Source organism: Arachis ipaensis, chromosome B02 (genome assembly GCF_000816755.2).
Source record: "Arachis ipaensis cultivar K30076 chromosome B02, Araip1.1, whole genome shotgun sequence".
Lineage (NCBI taxonomy): Eukaryota > Viridiplantae > Streptophyta > Magnoliopsida > Fabales > Fabaceae > Arachis > Arachis ipaensis.
The window spans coordinates 104,903,518-104,917,787 of record NC_029786.2 but is presented as its reverse complement, the minus strand read 5'-3'; the positions used below and the strand labels follow the sequence as shown (position 1 = coordinate 104,917,787).

Below are 14,270 nucleotides of genomic sequence, written 5' to 3'. Positions count from 1 at the left end.
ATAACTATTTTTGAAATGATTTTTTAAATTTTTTAAAATATTTTAAAAAAGATAAAAATAATTTAATCTTTAAATATTTTATATAAAAACATTTTTTATTTATTAATTATATTTAAATAAAACAATATAATTTTTTTAATAATCTAATAACACTCAAACAAACTCTAATATACATTACCATTTTTTTTGTGCACACTATTAACATATTCTTTTCTTTTTTGGTGACTAAACTACCAATTTACCATGAATCAACCATCTTATATTTCAAACTCAAATTTCCTCAACCAAAAGTTATTACATAATACAGATTTCCCATCCATTTACTTTCTTTCTATCAAATTAAATTTGAACTGAAACATCTTAGAAAATCTAACATGGATACATAGATCATAAATGTAAACCAAATGTTGGTCCTTAAACTTCATTGTTCAAAAGATGTGTACACCAAATGTAAACCCTAATTCATGATTTGACTAATTGAGAGTCATCTCTTAACATTTTATTGATGGCTAAGGCAGAAGTCAGGGCTGTTCCTATCTTCCTCTGGCTCTGAAATTTCACCTGTTTGTTTATGTGAATCGCCTCCCAGCACATCAATTGCAGGCACATTTGACTCCAGATCCTTAATCCAACTCATCAGCTTGTTATGAACATCAAGGGAGATAAAATTCTTGTTACTGAGTAACCTTATCAAATCCTCTGCCTCCTCTATATCTCCATTAAATTTCAAGTACTGAAAAATGGCAGCTAAGGATTCCGGTAGTGGCCTCCACTTACACCCTTCACAGATAGAAACTGCCTCTTTCATACATCGAGCAGCCCTCGCAAAATTTCTTTGTGAAATATATCCAAACAAGAGCCATGACCAAGTCCATAGATTTGGCTTTCCTCCCTTCATGATTGTCCTATTAACAATGGCTTCAGCTTCCTCCATATTGCCCTTTCTGCTGTAAGCTGCTATCATCAAGTTCGGAATAAAGAAATTTTTTAAATACCGGTTTCTAGATTCCCACTCGTCAAAGATAATCTTAGCAAGTTCGATGTCATCCAACTTGAGAAATGAATTTATTACAGCTGAATAATAGTCACTTTTGAGTAACTTCCCATCCATCTTGTAAATATTCCACAACCTCATCACTTCTTCTTTCTTCCCTATTGTTGCATATTGAGTCATAAGGTAAGGAAAGGCCTCTTTCCAGATTGTAGAACTCGCGCGCTCCTCAGATTTCTTTAAAGCGTTAAAAGCTTTATCATGAATCCCAAGTTTGCCATAACAATTGGCTGCGACAGCATAAACACTCCACCAATCTGCATGTTGGGAATACGATGGATCATCTTCTAATTGTGCAAGATGTTTGTTGATTCCCTCAATATCAGATTTGGCCGCATATGTATTAATCAAGGTGGCAAATGTATATCTATCGAATTTAATACCCTCTTCTTTCATTTCAAGCAACAAATTTTCCACTTTGTCATAGTTTTGTCTTTGATAGTAGAGGTTAAGCAAAGGATTTCTTGCCATAGTAGACCTTGCGAAACCCAAATGTTTCATCTGCAGCATGATCCTTTCAGCTTTATCCACATCTCTAACTTGAGCATAGCAATTAAGAAGAGAGCTGTAACATTCTGCAGCTCTTAAGTCTGTCGGAATGCTATCAAAATAGGATTCAGCTTCTTCTATTCCCTTAACCTTTGCAATCAAGTCCAGTCTTATACTAAAATCTCCAGATCTAGGTTCAGAGTATCCTTTCTCGGACATCCAAAATGATACCTGAAAACACGGTTCATTTTAACAAAGATCCCAAAACTCAACCCAGAAAAACATATTATCTTTGACATTTGAATCGCATTGTGCAGCTAGATCATGATTCAACCTAAAGTTCGAATAAATAATCTTTTTATTAATTAATTAACGACTAATCAGTAATTATCCATGATGAAGATACCTCGAGGGCGTCTTTATATCTTTTGCGTGACCTAAGTTGCTTGATAACGAATAGCAGTTTATCGTAGCTAAGAGTTTGGCCATCCAGAACCCACTGCTCGAGAATCGTAACAACCGGGTGAGTTTGATCTCTCACATGGAAGATCCGACGGTACAAATGCTGCGGGAGAGGAACGACGGCGCTTTGGTTCTCCTTCGCCGTTGAGAGGTTGGAGGTGGAAGGGGCAGAGGTTGTGTAGGTCACGGAAGAACGAGGAAGAAGACGTAAAGCGGATTTCAGACGGCTGAGTACTATCATTTCTTGTTCGGAATTCAGAGAGAGAGACGAAGAAGGGTTGCAAGATGCAAGTTTTGTTCTTCAGCAATGGAGTTGCAGTGTGAGCGTTTGGAATAGTAGTGAAATATTGTTTGCGAATACTGCGGAGTGAGCTGTGAGCAACAGCATTTGGTCTCAGTGGCAAAGTTGTAATTCGATGTAACTTCACAAGAAAGAGGTGAATGATTTTGGAAAATAAATCTAAAAACATTCTTAGTATTCGTTAGATTCCCTATCTGAACATTATTACTTCCACAGTCCACACAATTAGTAGCTAAACAAAAATGATTAATATTCTTGGCGACATTTCGTACATAGCATTTAAATAGGGTAAAATTTCAAATCTTTAATTTGGTACCGCAACACGTAAATAGATTGCTTTATGTAAACCAACATACAAAAACAGAGAATTATTGATCGCATTTGTTAATACCTCTAATTCTGAATTCAGTCAATATGTGATTATGGATCAATTTTATATTTTGGCAAATAAGCCACTTTGAGTACGAAAACATCTTCATAGAACCGTTGAATATCAACAAAGTACTTATAAGTTATAAACCTATTTTAACCCCCTGTTTTTGTGACTAATTCAAGTTCCTCATAGCCAAAATTGTAGACTCAGCATTTACTCTGCAGTGGAAATGCTTTTACCTAGTTGAATAATGACAAAAATCCTCACATGTGCAATCAAGAAAGGAATAACTTCTTTTAGTGCCCTAGAAAAATCCTCTTACTACATGTGAAATATTGAATTATGTTTAGGGAAATAATATACTAGAAAATAAGAAAAATAAGGAAATAGCATCATGATGTTAGATACATGCACGTTGGAAGATTTTTAGCTAGCAAGCTAGGGAAAATGATCCTCTTTATTATCAAACATTAAGTATTGATTTGCAACTCAATTTAGACCAACTAAATCAAGGTGAACCTTAACACAATCCAGATATCTTCAAAAAAAAAATCAAGTACACTATTTGAAGTCAAAATACAGAGACTCACTTGTTTTGCTATAAATTGGTTAAAAGAAAAAAGCAACACAGAAAATGCTGAAAGAATTGCTTGGAATGAGATAAACAACTTTTTCAGTTATATGCTTGTAAAATGTTTTAAACAGAATAAAAATTTTCATTTGGTGGAATACCATAAAGGGCACATCAACTATCAACTATGCACCTTAAAGCATTTCAAGTTAGGAAACAACCGAAGCAATTCTTCGCGGCTCCGTCTCTGCAAAGAGGTAAACTGTTAGAAAAAGGGGTCCAACTAATACTTGTAATTTGTATATATGGAGCTACTTCCAAGCACAAATTTACCTTGATTCCTATACATCCATTCACATCAAGAGTTGTAATTTTGTCAGAACAGGACTTTGAGAGTTCCTCCAGGCATTTATCAGTCACACCAGTTAATCCAAACAAGCTGCAAACATTTCCTTTCAACACATTAGCAAGATAAGAGTTTTTTAAGGTAAAAAATAAATATAAAGAGGCTCAATTTACATTGTTGTAGCAAGGACATATATCTATATATGTAAGCAACAAGCGTGTGCATATGTCACTGCATTACTTTAGACATTGCACCACCAATACCATATACACAAGTTCAACAAAGTTCTCAAGTTGATATACCTTAGAAATTCAAGAGAGGTACAGTTTTGTGCAATGGATATAACTCCTTTATCAGTCACTCGGACACACCTAGCAATCAAAATGAAAGCTAGCTCGATTACTTTTATATATTAGAAAGTTGCATATATTACAGTTGATGCTTCATTTACCATGTCAAATTCAGAGATGCAAGGTTCTTGGACTTAGAAATATAGGAAAGTCCTTCATCTGAAAGATTCTACAAGCCAAAGTTTTTTTTATCAGAGGTCAATATTTGATATGTTTCTGCCTAGAAATCTCAGTAATCTGAAGATTTTACCTGTGCACCACAGAGATCCAAAAACTTGAGATGCTCCAGAAGGCATATTTTCTTGTAAGCTTCATCTGTGAAACTAAATCAGAGTAATGATGTGAATTAATCCAATTCAAGGTCAAGATAACATTAACTTTAAAAAGAGTTACAATGCCAACCTAGACAATGCATAGAGATTCAAACTCTGAAGAGATAGGCATTTGTGCAATAATTGCTTCAACCCATCATCTGTTATCTTGATTCACCTATGAACCAAATCATGAGATATAAAGTACCATCATAGAGGTATAAAATTATAATTTACTCCAATGTTAATTTTAATCATCTAAGCGTACAGCTGCTTGATATATTATTATGAAATGTATTTTGAGCCAAAATGTTTGCATCTTACAAGGAACAGGAGTTACAAACAAACACGGGCATCTAACATGCCAACAAACATTTTCAAACTATGCATAAACGTTTTGAAAGACATCTACAAATTTTCATAATATGAAAATTGTTCTTTATAATCGCATAATGTGTTTGATGATACAGAAGCTGTTATAAATCAATGCAAATACCTAGTCAGATTCAGTGACACTAGTTCTGGATAATTCTCAGCAACACATTGTAAGCCATGGTCTGATATATTCTGCAATTATTAGATCCAGGTAACTTGTTCAGAAACAATTGTTGAAGACATGATTACAAATTCTCAACACCTCAGTTTAGTTCAACACATAACTGTAATTACAAAACTGCACTTAGACAATAAGCTTCAACTCTTCATCTGTCACAACAAAGAGGCTGAAATCATAGTTCCAAATAACTCACTGTCATTCATTTAAATAATAGATTTGCTGACTCCATTTAGTGACCTTCAAATTCCCATATGCTAGATGTTTTAAGACTTGTTTACTTAAATTGGTTTGTATAGTCATTTGCAACACGGAACTATGTTGTTCATCTGAGTTATAAGCTTCAAGTGAAGGAATGGATTAACTAGATACTCATTCTATGCAATACTTTTTGTTTATGTAACAATTTTATTTTCATATTCACATTAATGATAAAACACTTTAGAAATCAAGTTGTAAAACTAATCCAAAGGATCACGTACCTTACAGCCACTTATGTTCAAATCAACTATGTATTTGCAGTTCTGAACTGTTTTGTTTCAGTCCTGTATCTGTCACCCTGAGAATATGATTGTTCAGTGTTTTACCTTGGATTCAACTTTGAGTTCAAAAGTAAGGATATAAACAGTTAATTTAAACATCATAAGAAAATATTAAATCACCTCACATTCCAGTAGATGGAAAAGTTTTTCAGCTGAGGGCAGCAACTGGTTATTGCTTCAATTCCTGTATCTGAGATTTTTTGGCAGCCATTGAGATTTAAAGACTCCAAGCATTGAAGAGATTCAAAGCACTAGAAATGCTTGAAAACTTTGGTTAGAATGAAAGTCAGAACATAATTTACATCGTAAGGTAGTTGTGCAAATATTGTTAATTAAGGTTATCTTCTTTCTTTTAAAATGAAAAGAAGTAACTGATAGTGATTTCAGAACTGAAAATATCAACTTAGCAAGCATAACAGATAGACATAGTATTCACTTTAGATGAAAAAGAATCTGTTACCTTTTGCTTAATAAGGATGAGATGCGAGTTGTCAATGTCTCGCGCAAATTCTAGGTCAATCTTCTTTACATGGCGATATCTAGGCTACAACAACCAAGCAAATTTCATCCCAAAAGTCCAAAACACCATTAACTAAAATATGCTGAAAAAACAATTACAAAGGGGAAACTAAAAAAAAAGTTCAGGAAAGTCCTTCATAGTATCTCTAATCTTTACTTTGAAAATCTGAAATTTACAACAGTTACTAACTGCAGCATCATCAATATAATCATCACACTTCACAGGAGAAAAAGAGTTTAACTTGACACATTTTTAGTATCATTTCATCTATCCTACATATTCATCAATCATATATTGCCAAATCCCTAAAAGCTTTATCAAAGAGTCCTTGTTTCGTATAACAATTGGCTGCAATAGCATAAACAGTACAATCTAAATGCCAGTACTGAATCCGATTATGTTCTAACTGTGCGAGAAGCTTGTCAATTCCCTCCACTTTAGAAGTGGCAGTGTAAGCACTAATCAGAGTACCAAATCTATAGCTATTGAAATTAATACCCTCTTGCATTTCACATACAAAATTTTCCAATTTGTCATAGTTCTGTGTTTGATGGTAGAGATTAAGCAAACCATTTCTTGACAAAATCGACCTTGCAAAACCCAAAGCTCTCATCTTCTCCATGATGCTTTCTGCTCTATCCACATCCCTAGCATGGACATAGCAATTAAGAAGAGATATACCATTCTTCTATCGTTGAACAAAATTTCAATTGAACATTGAGAAATGACACCCTGTGAATGCAATTCATTAGTCCTTTTTAACAAAGATTAGACCTGCAAAACACTTCCCAGTGAATACTTTCAATCACACATATTATGAAGTAAGGTTCACTCTGTCTTTTATCCTGCAACCAATATCAACAAATTCCTCAACTTCGAGATAAGTAGATAACACTCTTACCCTAGACCTTATTTGCAACAATGAATTTTTCTTTCCAAATTTGTGATTATTAATTGGTGTCTGATTGTGTGAAGATTTCAGATCTGACTTGACTTGGAAAACTTTTTCTGGAAAAAAAAAAGAGACTTGTCCCTTTGATTTAACCAAACCAACACAATTTGAATAGGAAGTGCAATTTTCCCTTCCCTTTGTTTTTGATTGAATCAGAACTTTGCATCAAATACAACAAAACCATATCATATGTTTAATTTTTTCTTAACAATGCTGCATAATTTGGCACCCCCCAGAAAGTGTATTCTTGCTGATGATGAGTCAACTGGAACAATTGGCAAGTGTCTATCCAGCATCAATGTTGAGAAAGTTGAAACTAACAGGCGAGCTCTTAGGGAGCTCCTCTTCACTCCTGGAGCTCTTCAGTATCTCAGTGGAGTTATCCTCTTTGAGAAAACCATGTCTTGTTAGCTTAATATGTGTTAAAATAGTTTGTTACGATGATGACTTGATTTTCACTTTGTCATGCTTAGTTTCTGTATTTTTCTGTTGCATGTCTGTCTGACTTTTCAGCTAATGATCATGAATAGAACCAGCTAGGCTTGGTAATAATTAGTCATGTAGTTCCACCTATTTAGTGTTTTATTTGCTGGTATTTATGACTGTGTTTTATGTAATTATCTGATTGATGGATCTTATGTAAGACTAACTGTATTATGCTGGTTCTTGTTCAATAAAGTGTTAGATAATTAGCATATCTTAAATTCTTAACTGGATTAAAAGTAACTAGGAATTAAATATTTAAATCAGGCTTGGCTGCTTTTTTTATTCCTTGACTTGTTTTTTATGTGAATCAAGCAGTTCTGATACACCACTTATCGAAGAAGCTTACACAAAAACTTCCATTCAAATTACATGGACTTGCTGTTAGATCAACTTTCCGTCCATCTCGTTCCATTTTCTTTATTTGTACAAAGCAGAGTGTTCGTGTGTATGATTTATTGAAGATTAAGCTCATAAAGAAGCTAGATACTGGGCTCCGTGAAGCCTCATCTATTGCAGTTCATCCTGGAGGTATGATTGTTTATTTTTATTTATTGATAACAAAAGAGAGAATTTCATTAGTTAATAGAACAAACAGTACACAGGAGTCAAGGAAAAGATATCCTTCCTAAGCCATAAAAATAAAATAAAAAGGAAAACCATAGAAATCAGTGAACTGTAGCTTCCCAATCTCATAATGTCTAAGAGGGAAAGTCCTCTGAAAAGTCATTAATATGCTTTGCACCAGATAGACACTAAACGCCTAATTCTATCCCAAACAATAACATTTCCTAAGGATCTAGGAGGTGTGATTATTGTTGTTATGCAGATGTCGCATAATCAATTAGTTTTTCATAAAAATGAAATTATTTCTTCATAACTACTTGTCTGTATGCTCTGTTAATAGGTGATAATTTAATTGTTGGGAGCAAAGAAGGGAAGCTGTGTTGGTTTGACATGGACCTTTCATCTAAACCTTATAAAACTCTCAAGTAAGTTTTGTTATTAGCTAGTGAATGAGCTAAATATTACTTCACTGCATTGGCATTCATCTTACCCCCTTTGTTTGTTCTTTTGTTTGCAGGAAAGAAATTTTGCATCTTTACAAGTGCAAGATGAAAGCAAGAGTTATTATTAACAACAGATAATTGTATTCTAAATATAAAGCTCTAGAGTATTTCAAGTAAAATGGTCTTGAAAAATAAGTTTATTCATAATTGCTTTATGAACTTGAAGCTGACCGGCATAGAATGACTTTTACTATGTTGGTTGCCTAAAATTGGAAGTAGTCGAAATGCTCTAAGTATTGAAGTAGAAGGGGAATGTGCAACTGGTTCTCAAAAATTGGAGTAATATCCTGGTGTAATAATTGTGAGACTTTATTTTATGATTGATGTTGTACTTTGTAGCTTTATATGATTATTTGTATTAAGTTATATTGTATTATATAACTTAAAATAGATAAATTATATTTTATAAATTCAGGATATGTTTGAACTTTGCTACTGCTCATTCTTTTGATTAAGTTATATTGTATCTATCATATCTAGCAATAATTAGTTACGATAATGTATAGGTCACTAATAACTTATATTAACTGACAAAGTAAAGGAAATTAATAATTTAGAATTGTAACATGTAGAAAAAAAGGATAAGTTAGTGTATAAACTAACGAAAAATAACTTAGTAATTTGACTTTCAAAGAAAATAGTAAAAATATCTAAAAAAAGTATTCATCATTCTTAAATATCGTCATACTCTGCTTCCACCCTACTCCTATATTGTATACCACTAAACCATTTACTTGTACAATTTCATACTATTAAACTACTATCATTAGACAGTCAAACCAAATCAATAGAAAATATAACTAGCCACATTACTAAGCACATTAATAAACCATAACTACACAAATATATGCAAATAATTTGAGTTTTGTAGTTAATGGAATTGGAAACAAAACAGGAATTTGTTGCTTCTAATTAGCCCAAACAAATAAGTAGAGCCTAGAATTGGTGCAATGAAACAGAGCACTATATAGTTGTAATTGTAGCTGTAACAATATATAGTGCAACCTGAAAATATTATCATGCTGCCACTCCACAAACTTTTACCACGAAATTCAATTCAATGTATAAGATCAAGACTCAGAATGCCATTATTGGAAGTAGTCATTTAGACAACTCATGCAAATATCAATTAAATCAAGAACCAAAATTATAAGCCTTCAATATAGCCTTCACACGATTAAATTGCCATGCTAAACTCAGCAGTCAGCAGGGATCCAAGAATGATTCATGATGCAATCAGCATTCAGAAACGTGTCTGTGTAGGTTTTCAATTATTTAATGTACACTTAAGTGCCATTTGTTGAGCTTAAATGAAAAGAACAATTAACACTTAATTCGTGGCCTTTTTATATACTTTACTTAAAATAATTCTACCATATTTAAAAAGAAAAAAGAAAATTGAACTGAATGATACAAAAATAAATTACAGGTATTGATCGTGTTCCTAAATGTCATATATTTATACTCAAAACATTGTACATTTCCTAGAGCTACAATTTCTACTTCTTGCTTCTTCCTGTTTACACATGCAATCTGGCATGGGAAACGTATAAAGAGAAGCACCAGGCTTTTTCAACTCGATGCCCTTTTGATCACTGTGATGAAGCATGTCTTTCATTTGTTGTTTGAAAACTTCCCACCTGCATAATTATGCATAAATTAAAACATCAAGTTATGAGAATGGAAGTTATTGATATTGAAATAAAAGTAACTTAAGGATGGTTGGCAGCCTGGAAGAACAATAACATCAACATTTATAGAAATAAGTGATAAATAACATCGAATTCGTTTTGAGACAAGCATCCAAATCATAAAAAGGGTGAAATATTATCTTCTAAACTGTGCCATTAGTCATAATAAGTTAATAGCCACTGGCTAAGCATTAGTTTGTCTTGAGAAAGGAGTTCTAATCTGCCTGAAAACGATAAAATCAACCAAATGTGTATGCAGCAAATATTTTTAATAAATATTAATAAACCTCAACAAAAAAATAAACATAACATTATCTATCTATAAAGCATTGCAGGAAAAAGCCAAGAATGAAGAACAAAGATTGGCCAATGTCTTCACACATCCAGAATAAAAGACAACCAGAAGCATTATCCTAACCCATGGCAAGGTTGCATAAAATCAATGATAAACATTTAAAGATTACTACCATCATTGAAGTTAAAGAATGTATCTCTATCTAACAGTTGAAATTTTTGAAGAAAAATTCATTGTGTTTGTTGCCAATTGCAATGCTCAGTTAAGGCAATGCATTTTCTTGTCCACCCTTAATCTGCCATTGAAATGAAGTAGTTGTTTTATTTTCTTAAGCTCCAACTATTCAACAGAACTAAGTAAATGTCTTACAGTCATCTACCTTCCTAATCTAGGGGTAACTTATTTATCTACTGAAGTTTTATTTTATTGAAAATTTCATGCATTTAAGATAAATGGCACATTTAAGAACGGAGTGATTTTATGTTTTTTCCTTAAAATTTTCATAGAAAAAGAAATAAGTCAAATAAAAATAAAATGGAACCTTAAAGGAGTAGGTCGCAAAGGCAGAGGTGAAGGAAGAAGGACAAAGATCAGAGTCGCTGGTGAAGAACAGGGACAGAGGGGCGACAAAAATCAGTGAAGTGGTGGACCCGAGTGTTGCGGTGCGGCTGCGGAACCGTGTTCCGGTGGCGAGGATCAGAGAAAGAGCGAGACCGCGGATGAAGAGGAACATAGAGCAAGCAACAGTGAGTGAAAGAGGGGCAAAAACCCTAGTAGAGCAAGCACGGTGTAGGAGAGAATGAGTAACCGAGGAGGTAGCGAAAGAAAGAACGACGACGGTGATGGAAAGAGAATCTGCTAGATTTTCCTATCCCTTCTTTGAATCTGGAATCAAAAGGAAAAGGAGAAGAAATGCCTAATACAAATAAATTGAGGGTCAATATTTAATTATGAATATTTTCAAAAATAAAAAAACGGGATTCAATTTGTAAATACTTTTAAGTGGGTTAATGATACTCCCACATAAAAGTGGGAGTAAGGAATCCATTCACCTACACCAATTGGTCCTAAACTTCATTGTTGAAAAGATGTGTACACCAAATGTAAACCCTAATACATGATTTGCCTAATTGACAGTCACCCCTTAACATTTTATTGATGGCTAAGGCAGAAGTCAGGGCTGTTCCTATCTTCCTCTGGCTTTGAAATTTCACCTGTTTGTTTATGTGAATCGCCTCCCAGCACAGCAATTGCAGGCACATTTGACTCCACATCCTTAATCCAACTCATCAGCTTGTTATGAACATCAAGGGAGATAACATTCTTGCTACTGAGTAACCTTATCAAATCCTCTGCCTCCTCCATATCTCCATTAAATTTCAAGTACTGAAAAATGGCAGCTAAGGATTCTGGTAATGGCCTCCACTTACACCCCACTTCACAGATAGAAACTGCCTCTTTCATACAATGAACAGCCCTCGGAAAATTTCTTTGTGGAATATATCCAAGCAAGAGCCATGACCAAGTCCATGAATTTGGCTTTCCTCCCTTCATGATTGTCCTATTAACAATGGCTTCAGCTTCCTCCATATTGCCCTTTCTGCTGTAAGCTGCTATCATCTTGTTTGGAATAAAGAAATTTATGAAATACCGGTTTCTAGATTCCCACTCCTCAAAGATACTCTCAGCAAGTTCAATGTCATCCAACTTGAGAAATGAACTTATTACAGCTGAATAATAGTCTCTTTTGAGTAATTTCCCATCCATCATGTAAATATTCCACAACCTCATCACTTCTTCTTTCTTCCCTATTGCTGCATATTGAGTCATAAGGTAAGGAAAGGCCTCATTCCAGATTGTATAACTCAGGCGCTTCTCTGATTTCTTTAAAGCGTTAAAAGCTTTATCATGAAGCCCGAGTTTGCCATACCAATTGGCTGCCACAGCATAAACACTCCACCAATCTACATGTCGGGAATATGATGGATCATCTTCTAACTGTGCAAGAAGTTTGTCGATTCCTTCTATATCAGATTTGGCCGCATATGTATTAATCAAGGTTGCTAATGTAAATCTATCGAATTTAATATCCTCTTCTTTCATTTCAAGCAACAAATTTTCCACTTTGTCATAGTTTTGTGTTTGATAGTAGAGGTTAAGCAAAGAATTTCTTGCCAAAGTAGACCTTGCAAAACCCAAATGTTTCATCTGCAGCATGATCCTTTCAGCTTTATCCACATCCCTAACTTGAGCATAGCAATTAAGAAGAGAGCTGTAACATTCTGCAGCTCTTGAGTATTTCGGAATGCTATCAAAATAGGATTCAGCTTCTTCTATTCCCTTAGCCTTTGCAATCAAGTCCAGTCTTAAACTAAAATCAGCAGAACTAGGTTCAGAGTATCCTTTCTCAGACATCCAAAATGATACCTGCAAACACGGTTCATTTGCACAGAGATCCCAAAAATCAACACAGAAAAACATAGTATCTTTAACATTTGAATCGCATTGTGCAGTTAGATCATGATTCAACCTAAAGTTCGAATAAATAATATTTTTATGAATTAATTAACGACTAATTAGTAATTAATGATGATGACGATACCTCGAGGGCGTTTTTATATCTTTTGCGTGACCTAAGTTGCTTGATAAGGAATAGCAGTTTATCGTAGCTAAGAGTTCGGCCATCCTGAACCCACTGCTCGAGAATCGTAACAACCGGGAGAGTTGGATCGGTCACAGTGAAGATCCGACGATACAAATCCTGCGGGACGTAAACGGCGGCGATTTGATTCCTCTTCGCCGGTGAGAGGTTGGAGGTGGAAGAGGCAGAGGTTCCGTAGGTCACGGAAGAACGAGGAAGAAGACGTAAAGCGGATTTCAGACGAGTAAGTACTACCATTTCTTATTCGGAATTCAGAGATGCAAGATGCAAGTTTTGTTGTTCATCAATGGAGTTGCAGAGTGAGCGTTTGGAAGAGTAGCGGAATATTGTGAATACTGAATACTGAATACTGAATACTGCGAAGTGCGAAGTGCGAAGTGCGATGAGCTGTGAGCAACAGCATTTGGTCACAGTGGCAAAGTTGTAATTCGATGTAACTTCACAAGGAAAAGGTGAATGATTTTGGAAAATAAATCTAAAATAAAAGTTAAAAACACTCTTTAATAGGATTTTTTATTTTAAATTTTTAATAAATAAATTAATTATAATAATTATTGAAATAAATAATTTAAAAAATATTTACCGAAATAAATATTTCTCTTATTTCATTTACACTGTAAATGAGATAATTGTGCATGTATCTCGTTTTCAGTATAAACAGGTAAATACAAAACGTGTATATTTTACGTATAAACGAGATATATATGTTATTCAAAATAGTATGTTATCAATGGTGTTATGTTTATGTTTGATTGGTATTGGTAAGCTGCATTATTATTAGAACTTAGAAGCTTATATATAGGTGTAGCTTCTGCTATGTGTAATTCTATATTTGCTGAATTGCTGCTCCTGATGTGGCCCAATTCGCTGCCGCTGCCCTTGATGTGGCCTAACTCGTGTGCGCCAGTGGTAAATTGAGCTATTTCGTGCACGCCAGTAACGAATTGGAGTCGCAGCTTTTCAACCTGCCACTGCCAGTTTCAATTCGTGGCTATCAATCCTGAATTGGAGTCATGCGCCACACCTGAAATGGCTCTGCGCATCTTGAGAAGTATTTTCCTTCATGCATATTTTGGAAAATAATACCTTTTTGTTATTTATTTATATAAAAAAGCCAAGTGATTCAAACTAATACAGAAGTATTACACCATTCCAACTTTTATATTAAAATTAATTTAAAAAATTCCGTGAGGTTAAAAAAAATTGTTAAATTATTGAAAGCTTGTCGTATATTAATCAGAACAATGT

General features: G+C 34.1%; 2 protein-coding genes, 1 long non-coding RNA gene and 1 pseudogene across 5 annotated transcripts; 1 reads left to right on the top strand and 3 right to left on the bottom strand.

Annotated features, from left to right (window-relative positions):
* LOC107626210 (pentatricopeptide repeat-containing protein At2g20710, mitochondrial-like) lies at positions 276-2,491 on the bottom strand. The gene is made up of 2 exons (XM_016329033.2): positions 1,947-2,491; positions 276-1,771 (listed from the first exon to the last, which is right to left on the bottom strand). Exons 1-2 carry the CDS (start codon positions 2,241-2,243, stop codon positions 500-502), a joined length of 1,569 nt encoding a protein of 522 aa, XP_016184519.1. The 5' UTR covers positions 2,244-2,491; the 3' UTR covers positions 276-499.
* LOC107627965 lies at positions 3,114-6,491 on the bottom strand (annotated as a pseudogene).
* On the top strand, positions 7,633-8,284 carry LOC110269089. The gene is made up of 2 exons (XR_002358129.1): positions 7,633-7,835; positions 8,212-8,284. It is a non-coding gene; the product is annotated as an uncharacterized LOC110269089 (long non-coding RNA).
* LOC107626208 (pentatricopeptide repeat-containing protein At2g20710, mitochondrial) lies at positions 9,760-13,418 on the bottom strand. Of its 3 annotated transcripts, XR_001617499.2 has the most exons (4): positions 12,963-13,418; positions 11,575-12,787; positions 10,902-11,245; positions 9,760-10,014 (listed from the first exon to the last, which is right to left on the bottom strand). XR_001617499.2 is itself a non-coding variant. In XM_016329032.2 (3 exons), exons 1-3 carry the CDS (start codon positions 13,257-13,259, stop codon positions 9,989-9,991), a joined length of 1,536 nt encoding a protein of 511 aa, XP_016184518.1. In that variant the 5' UTR covers positions 13,260-13,417; the 3' UTR covers positions 9,760-9,988. The 3 variants fall into 3 exon arrangements, 2 of the variants coding, with proteins under 2 accessions (XP_016184518.1, XP_016184517.1); XM_016329032.2 differs by lacking the exon at positions 10,902-11,245 and having other exon boundaries at positions 12,963-13,417; XM_016329031.2 differs by lacking the exons at positions 9,760-10,014; positions 10,902-11,245 and having other exon boundaries at positions 11,318-12,787; positions 12,963-13,416.

Excerpts from the sequence above, each read along its gene's own strand:
- LOC107626210 (XM_016329033.2), bottom strand. The coding sequence starts at position 2,243 with ATGATAGTACTCAGCCGTCTGAAATCCGCTTTACGTCTTCTTCCTCGT. Across the intron at positions 1,772-1,946 it reads GATATAAAGACGCCCTCGAG|GTATCATTTTGGATGTCCGA; the intron begins GTATCTTCATCA and ends CCGTGTTTTCAG.
- LOC107626208 (XM_016329031.2), bottom strand. The coding sequence starts at position 13,259 with ATGGTAGTACTTACTCGTCTGAAATCCGCTTTACGTCTTCTTCCTCGT. Across the intron at positions 12,788-12,962 it reads GATATAAAAACGCCCTCGAG|GTATCATTTTGGATGTCTGA; the intron begins GTATCGTCATCA and ends CCGTGTTTGCAG.